The following is an 8,592-nucleotide window of genomic DNA, read 5'->3' as shown; positions in this document are numbered from 1 at the left end:
ACTTTTGAAACTTCTAAACATGCCCTTAGTGCTTGAAAAAGAGGTTGGTTAAAAAGGTGAAATAATTGCTAACATAGTCATTTTAGAGTTGAAGATAGCAACAAATTAATTAAAAGCATATGACATCATATATAGTGATTTATCTGAGAATTAAAGATGGAGCCAATGATTTTTTTTTTTCTTTTTTATCAGCAGAAATTTTTAAAAAGTTTTACAAGAGTTTTTATTTGTTAAATAAAATATCTCAATGGTATCAAAAGAAACGCACTTATAAGCACTATTAGAAATTTAGAATGAATAAATACATTAAAAATTGGTAGTGCAGCTTATTGCTACTCTGCCTGAATTCCAAATTGTTGACCATGACAAGAAAAAAAAAGGAAATACTTACTATTTAAATCAATTTGAATTAGTAACTAGTTAACTTATTCGTTCATTTAAATAAGAATTAGAGTTTCGAATCTCATGATATATATGTAGCAACTCTTTAATCAATAACAAATACTTAAATAGATATAAAATAATTAGTTCTTAAAATTAGATAGAGGTGAGCACGGGTCGATTTGGTTCGAATTTATGGTAAAATTAGAATCGAACCGATCAAAATATAATTGGTTTGGTTTGGTTCGGATTTGTGTTTTTTTGTACATGTACCCGAACCAAACCAAACTGATTAAGAATAGATTGGTTCAGTTCGGGTAATTGGGTACCCGATGACTTTAAAATTCATAAAAAAAATCAAATTTTTATCTTAAAAATTCAACCAGTACAATAAACATGTAACATCAATAGAAATAATCTAAATATGTTAAATATCAAATACATTAAAAACTAAACTCATTAAAATCCAAATATATTAATAGTGATAATTTTTGTCTAATGAAAAAGTCATATATATTTTTTATTTTCTTATTTAATTAATATATGATCGGGTTTGCAGGTTGGTTCGGGTTCCGCACCCCAGAACCGATACCCGAACCAAACACTAACAAAGATTATCGGTTTGGTTCGGTTGGACCCGATTACCCATTAGTTCGATAACCAATTTAATTGGTTTGGTTCGGGTTCAAACAGGTAATCGAGTACTCACTACCCATGCTCACCCCTAAGATTAGTACTTATTAATACACTAATTTTATAATTGACATGTCTTTTAAATGTAATGTTGCCTAACCTCTAGGATGGGAAGTGCAATTCATGAAAACCAGAAAGAAAGCAAAAGAAAACATAAGATTAAACAAATTTGAAGTCAAAACAAATAAAGAAGAACCAACCTAGAAAGTCATTTAAATCAATGAACCTTTATGTCTTTAACTATATATACACACACATAGAGGCTCTCTTCTTTGAGAATTTAGAGCCAAAAACAAAAACACAAAATCTCCAAAGGTTAAAGATATATGTTTCTCAATAAAATGAAGCTTCTTCTTTTCTCCTTTACCATAAACTTTCTCTGTTTTTTTCAATCTAACATAGCTTCTTTTTCTCTAGCAATAGAAAACAACAACAATAACAATGATGAGCTTAATGCACTGCTCAAGTTCAAGGAAGCTATATCCAATGACCCTTATAAAATCTTAACCTCTTGGAATAGCTCCAACCAATTTTGCAATTGGCATGGAATCACATGTAGCAAAAGAGAGCAAAGAGTTTTGGAATTGAACTTAGAAGGATATCAATTGCAAGGGTTCATGTCACCCCATATTGGCAATCTCTCTTCTTTACAAACTCTCAACCTTCAAAACAATAATTTCTATGGCGAAATCCCGCCGGAACTTGGTCATCTGTCTAGGCTGCGACTACTCTTTCTCGCCAATAACTCGCTGGCCGGAGAAATTCCGACCAACTTAACAAGTTGTTTGGAACTTAGGTATTGTTAAAGATATTATAGTGTTAGATATTTTTAGATTAATTATTAGTTGGTTATATTCAGTGGCCGAACTTGAAACAAAATTTTGGGAGGGGTCAAATAGAAAATAATTGTCAAAATATTTTTTTATATGGACCTCATTTAAGATAAGCTTGTCTAATCTCATCTCTCTGGTTTTGGTGATACTGCCAAATTTAAAGCCCTTTTTCAAGATCTCGTTCCAAAAAGTTAAAGTTAAAGTCATCAGATATAACTTTTTGAACTTTTGAAGGTTATATCTCACTTTCTTCGTGATTCATTAAAGTAGAAGAACTATCTACATGTGTTGATATTGTAAAAGTTATATGTTCTCCTTCTTAAATATTAGCCTTCTTCTTAAAAAATGTATCAATTCTTTGATTTTTCATTATTATTTTATATAAAAATTTGAATATATATCCTGTAAAATATATAAAGAAGAAGTTAGAAGGACAAATATTAAAATTTATAATATTTATTGAATTTTTTTTTATCAATTTATACAAATACAATAATATTAATACTTATTGAATATTCTATTATTTTTTATCATATAAAAAATTAAATTAAATAAATAGTAAAATATAAAATAATATTAAATTAAATAAATAAAAGATATCTAATTTTTTATATTTGAACCTAAAATAGAGAGAGTGTTGTTTATTGAACTTATTAGATACTTTAAGTCATAGTAAAGTATTTAAGTCAATCGAACTATTTTTTATCTTTTGAAAAAGTACTACTAAGTTTTTTATAAAAAGTTTGGGGGGCATGGCCACCCCTGTCTGAACTAAACTCCACCACTGGTTATATTTTTCACCCTACATAAGCATACACTTCACTTTTATTGATTAGTAATTTTTGTTAATAGAAAATACTTTCTGTACAACACAAAAATATCTAGCAAGTATTCAAAAGTATGTGTATTTTGTTTTGAAATTGTTGTGTACTTGTGTTAAGAGTATTTGTGAATTTATAATATTTGTGTTACTTTTTTTCTAATCATCATAATATATATATATGTTTTTTCAGGCGTATATATTTACAAGGGAACAATCTTAGTGGAAAAATACCAATGGAGATTGGTTCTCTTAAAGAACTTCAATGGTTATGGTTGGCCAAGAATCATTTATCAGGGAAGATACCATATTCCATATGGAATCTTTCATCCCTTGTTGTACTTTCTCTTTCATATAACAACTTGGAGGGAAAGTTACCACAAAACATTGGCAACTTAAAACATTTGCAAATTCTTGGTATGGTTTCCAACAAATTATGTGGTATGCTTCCTTATTCTCTTTACAATGTGTCATCTCTTACTTACATCTCGGCCGCGAACAACCACTTTAACGGCTCTCTTCCGGCCGACATGTTCTTCTCCCTCCCTAGGCTCCAACTTTTTGAAATTGGAAGCAACCAAATGTCAGGTTCAATCCCTGTTTCAATCACCAATGCAACCTCTCTTAGAAGATTTGATGTCACTAATAATAGTTTTTTAGGGGAAGTTCCAAGTCTAGCAAAGTTGCATGATCTTTGGTGGTTGAATTTTGGTTCCAACTATCTAGGAAGTTATTCACTTAAGGACTCTGAGTTCTTAGAATCTTTGCAAAATTGTAGTAAGTTGGAAATATTGGACATATCCGCCAACAATTTCGCTGGCCGTTTGCCGGAAAATATAGCCAACTTTTCCGACCGGCTCAGAGAAATATACCTTAGTGATAACCTATTGTTTGGAGAAATTCCTGCCACTTTAGGAAATCACATTAATTTAGATGTCCTTACCATGGAACTCAACTTTTTTGTAGGATCAATTCCAACAACATTTGTAAAGTTTCAAACAATGAAAAGATTGGATTTGAGTTATAACAAAATCTCAGGACAAATTCCACCCTTTATAGGGAATCTTAGCCAATTGCTTGAGCTAAGAATCTCAGACAACATGCTAAGAGGAAACATTCCTCCAAGTATAGGAAATTGCAAAAGTTTAGAAATTCTAGACCTTGCAACTAACAATCTTAGTGGAGTCATACCTCCAGAAGTTATAGGTCTTTCTTCTTTGACAGTCCTACTAAACTTGTACGAAAACTCGTTGACCGGATACCTTCCGGGACAAGTAAGCCTGTTGAAATTTATTCGTCAGTTGGACGTCTCGAAAAATTATCTGTCTGGCGAAATTCCTGAGAATATTGGAGAGTTGGTAAACCTCGAGTACCTTAACTTACAAGGTAATTCATTCAATGGAACCATACCTTCATCTTTGGCTATGGTGAAGAGTCTCCAACATTTAGACCTATCAAGAAACAACTTGTCTGGATCGATTCCAACCGCGCTACAAGATCTATCTCTTCTAGAATACTTAAATGTTTCTTTCAACATGTTGGATGGTGAAGTTCCAAGAAAAGGTGTGTTTGGAAATTCAACTGCTATAACACTATTTGGTAATGTTAAGCTTTGTGGAGGAATCTCTGAGCTGAAGTTACCACCATGCCACGGTTCAAAACAACCAAGACATCATAGTTTCAAGGACACAGCAGTGATGATAGTTTCTATGGTTGCTTTTCTTGTTCTGTTGTGTTCTATGTTTGTTGCTTATATGATGAGGATAAGAAAGAATGAACCAATTTCAGATTCATCAGCATTAAATGACTTATTTGAAAAGGTGTCATATCAAAGACTTCACCAAGCAACTAATGGTTTCTCAGCTAGCAACTTGATAGGGTCTGGAAATTTCGGCTTTGTTTACAAAGGAAATCTCGCCTCGACTAACAAAGTTGTTGCTATAAAGGTCTTAAACCTTCAAAAGAAAGGAGCTCGAGCGAGTTTCATGGCCGAATGCAATGCACTGAAACACATTAGCCATCGAAATTTGGTTAAGATTCTAACCTGTTGCTCGAGTACAGATCACAACGGCCGAGAATTCAAAGCTCTGGTGTTCAAATACATGGAAAATGGAAGCTTGGATAAATGGTTGCATCCAGATATTGAAAGATTAGAAGTGCCACAAACCTTGATGAGTCTAAACCAAAGAATAAGGACTCTAACTGATGTTGCTTCAGCAATAAGCTATCTTCACTACGAATGCGCGCAGCCTATTGTTCATTGCGATTTAAAGCCGAGCAATATTCTTCTAGATGATAACATGGTTGCTCATGTTGGTGACTTTGGATCTGCAAGATTTCTGTCAAAAATCAATGACAAATCATATAAGCAAAATATCATATCCAGAATAAATGGTACTATTGGTTATACTCCTCCAGGTATAATGTCATCTTCAAAAGAGTGATTTAAATTTAACAACTTTGTTTCTTAAGATGTATTAACCAATTCACAACATATTGCAGAGTATGGAATGAGTTCAGAGGTGTCGAAACAAGGCGACACGTATAGCTTTGGGATTCTTGTTTTGGAAATGTTAACAGGAAGAAGACCTACTGAGGAAACTTTTCAACTTGGTCACAATCTCCATAGCTATGTAAGGATGGCATTTCCAGATAAACTCTTGCAGATTGTAGATCCAATTCTTCTGTCCATAGAAATAGAAGGAACAACAGCAAAGAAATGTTTGTATTCACTCTTTAGAATTGGACTTGCTTGTTCTGTGGAGTCACCAAAAGAAAGAATGAGCATGGAGTGTGTTAGCAGAGAACTAAACCTTATAAAGAATTCCTTATAAAAGGTACAAATTAATTTCTTTTATTCAAAATAAGCATATGATTATCAATAACAGTGATTAACACTATGAATTGAATATTGTGCAGAACACCTTTCATGTGAATCAATTACAATTAATTATAACTAATGGGGTGGGTCAAGAAATGCTTCCTAATGCCTTGGCTTTCTCTCTAAGAACATACTTTTGTATCTTCCCTGTTGAAGTTTTTGGTATATCTTGAAAAATCACTATTTTAGGTGCCATGTAATGTGGCAAATGATCCCTACAGAAGTTGATTATTTCTTGAGAATCCATATCATTATACCCTTCTTTCAATTCGACGAATGCGCATGGAGTTTGTCCCCAATGATTATCCGGCCGGGCAACAACTGCTGCTTCAAGCACGGCTGGATGGTTGTACAGAACAGTTTCCACCTCGACCGAGCTTATATTCTCCCCGCCGGAGATTATAATGTCCTTCAACCTGTCCTTGATTTCTATGTATCCATCTTGGTGTTTCACACCAAGATCACCACTATGGAACCAACCATCTTTGAAAACTTCTTTTGTGGCTTTCAAATCTCTAAGGTATCCACTCATCACTGTGTTCCCTCTAAACATAACTTCCCCCATTGTTTTCCCATCATTTGGAACACTCTCCATTGTTTCCGGATCCTTGATATCAATTTCATCCAAGCCAACATGTGGAATTCCTTGCCTTGCTTTCATTCTTGATCTTTCTTGCGGCGCAAGTAAGTCCCATTCAGGCTTCCAGACACAAAAAGTGCCTGGGCCATATGTTTCTGTGAGGCCATAGAGGTGAGAAACTGTGAATCCGAGCTCTTCCATCTTGGCGATGATCTGAGGCGGCGGAGGAGAGCCACCTGTCATAGCCAATACCTTGTGATCGATCGGTTTCCTATCGAATGAAGCAGAGTTCACAATCATGTTAAGAACTGTAGGAGCTCCCCCCAAGTGTGTAACCTTGTAATTTGTCACATTATCAAAAATGTCCTTAGGCTTTACCTTCCTAAGACAAATATTGGTTCCGAATTGCGCTGCCACGCCCCAAGGAAGGCACCATCCATTGCAATGGAACATAGGAACTGTCCATAGATACACTGGGAAGAGATCCATTCGAAAGAGTAGAACTGTCGCGAGTGAGTTCAAATACGCGCCTCTATGGCTATAAACTACTCCTTTAGGCCTTGATGTGGTGCCAGAGGTGTAATTAACACTTATAGGATCCATTTCACTCTTTGGCCTAACTATTTCAAACCCTTTTTCACCATTTGCTAGTAGCATCTCATACTCATAACTAATTGAAGAAGTGTCAATTGTTGAATCAGAATCACAATCAGAATCAGCAATTAGGACTAGAATTGGTAATTTTGATGATGTTCTTTTGCATAGCAGGTCTAATGCGCTGCGCGCGACTTCAAGCAGTTGGTAGTCTACAAAGAGGATCTTAGCTTGTGAATGCTCCAGCAGGACTGAAACCATGGATGCGTCGAGGCGCGAATTCAAGGTGCAGATAATGGCTCCAGCCATTGGGACTGCAAAATGCAGCTCATACATTGCTGGAACATTAGGTGATAATGTTGCAACCTGTTTCAAAACAACATTGAATATACAATAGCATCAATGATTGAATCCATTCACCTTAAAGAGTTTAAGGATGCTTCCTAATATTTTTCTTAGTACAAGATTCAACAGCAATAACAGCCACTAGGCATTGTCTCATTAGGTAGGGTCGGCTACATGAATAATATGACACAACAAAGGCTTATCATAATAAATATATGCATTAAACCAGTTTTATATAAATTTCCTAACATGAAAATCCAAAAATATCAAGATGATTATAGAAGTCTCAGGCCTCTAAATGCTATTTATTAAACTTTGACTTAATAGTTAATCAATTACCAAAACCTGAAATATTAAACTATGGATGAAACAGATACAACTTTTCAGGACTTCCACAACAAAATCAGAAGCAGAAACAGCTTCTAACTCTAATATACTGGTACTTCTGACAAACACAAGTTTAAATACTTTCAACTATTCTACACAAATCTACAAACCAAGGAAATTTGGGGGGGAAATAAAAAATAATTTTGACAAGTTATCAAAGTAAACACAGAGTGACAGAAGTAATAAACAAAACTCACAACATCACCACGGGAAATTCCCAACTGAGAGAGAGAAGAAGCAAGTTTCAAACACCTTTGATGTGTCTCACCCCATTTATACTCCAAAGAACCATAAACAAGTGAAGTTCTCTCTCTGCAAAACCTTGCTGCTCTCTCCAAGAACCCTATTGGGGTCAGAGGAACAAGATTTGCAGAACAGTGGAATAGACCCTCCATTGATTCCCATGATCCTTGATCCTTATGATCTTTGGAAAAGTTGCAAAATTTAAGTGATTTATGCGATGAAATGAAAAGGGTCGCTCTTGAATTCCTAAGAGAACTTGTCCAAAGCATGTTCTTGAAAAGTTGTTTCATGGTTGTGGATAACTAGTATAGTTGACACTTCACACTCTTAAACAGTGTTTTAACGTGTCATGTGACTATGAAAACATAGTGAAAGTGATGAGTTTATCGGTTTCTGAGTAGAATCATCAAAGTAGGACCTAGCTAGTAAATCATCACAATTATGATCACTTTTTTTCCAATGATTTGTTTGGTAGTGAGATAAGGAAATCAATGAAGCCACGTGTTGCATGTTATATATAATTTCATATTTCATAGATCAGAGAGAGAGAGAGGGCCAAATCAAAATTCAAAGTTCAAACAATGTACATATTTCCAATAAGAATAAGATAAGAATAGGTAATGCAATCTGAACATGAAAGATAAGATATAATAATGGGCACGAACTTACTCAAATTAACTATTTTAAATAAGTCATCAAGATTTATTTTTTTGTTTTTAATTAAAAATTTAAAACTTTTCTATTTAGAAAAAAAAAAGGACTAGCCCATTTAACTCACAAATTTTTTTTAAATGGGTTAGGCTTTTATTTTAGAGCAGGTATATATAATATATAA

General features: G+C 34.1%; 2 protein-coding genes across 4 annotated transcripts in view; one reads left to right on the top strand and one right to left on the bottom strand.

Moving 5' to 3' along the window:
- On the top strand, positions 939-5,580 carry LOC107622091 (probable LRR receptor-like serine/threonine-protein kinase At3g47570). The gene is made up of 3 exons (XM_021115052.1): positions 939-1,870; positions 2,921-5,145; positions 5,230-5,580. The coding sequence occupies exons 1-3, from the start codon at positions 1,401-1,403 to the stop codon at positions 5,559-5,561; spliced, it is 3,027 nt and encodes a 1,008-aa protein (XP_020970711.1). The 5' UTR covers positions 939-1,400; the 3' UTR covers positions 5,562-5,580.
- The window catches only part of LOC107622092 (probable acyl-activating enzyme 2), a 4,577-nt gene continuing 1,335 nt past the window's right edge, over positions 5,351-8,592 (bottom strand). Inside the window, exons 2-3 of one of the 3 annotated variants that reach the window (XM_016324010.2) lie at positions 5,866-7,148; positions 5,351-5,484 (exon numbers count right to left, since the gene is read on the bottom strand). In XM_016324010.2, coding sequence (XP_016179496.1) covers positions 5,457-5,484; positions 5,866-7,148 — 1,311 coding nt within the window. In that variant the 3' untranslated portion in view covers positions 5,351-5,456. Of the gene's footprint in view, positions 5,485-5,558; positions 7,149-7,711; positions 8,306-8,592 lie in introns of those variants that run through there. The other 2 variants (XM_016324011.2, XM_016324009.2) reach the window with 2 other exon arrangements.

The sequence above is a fragment of the Arachis ipaensis genome, chromosome B10 (genome assembly GCF_000816755.2).
Source record: "Arachis ipaensis cultivar K30076 chromosome B10, Araip1.1, whole genome shotgun sequence".
NCBI lineage: Eukaryota > Viridiplantae > Streptophyta > Magnoliopsida > Fabales > Fabaceae > Arachis > Arachis ipaensis.
The sequence above is the reverse complement of the archived record's forward strand: the minus strand, read 5'-3'. Positions and strand labels throughout refer to the sequence as shown.

What these genes read in the sequence shown, in the direction of transcription:
- LOC107622091 (XM_021115052.1), top strand. Translation starts at nt 1,401, where the DNA reads ATGTTTCTCAATAAAATGAAGCTTCTTCTTTTCTCCTTTACCATAAAC. An exon ending in ACAAGTTGTTTGGAACTTAG is followed by an intron (nt 1,871 to 2,920) that starts GTATTGTTAAAG and finishes ATGTTTTTTCAG; the next exon opens with GCGTATATATTTACAAGGGA. An exon ending in TATTGGTTATACTCCTCCAG is followed by an intron (nt 5,146 to 5,229) that starts GTATAATGTCAT and finishes AACATATTGCAG; the next exon opens with AGTATGGAATGAGTTCAGAG.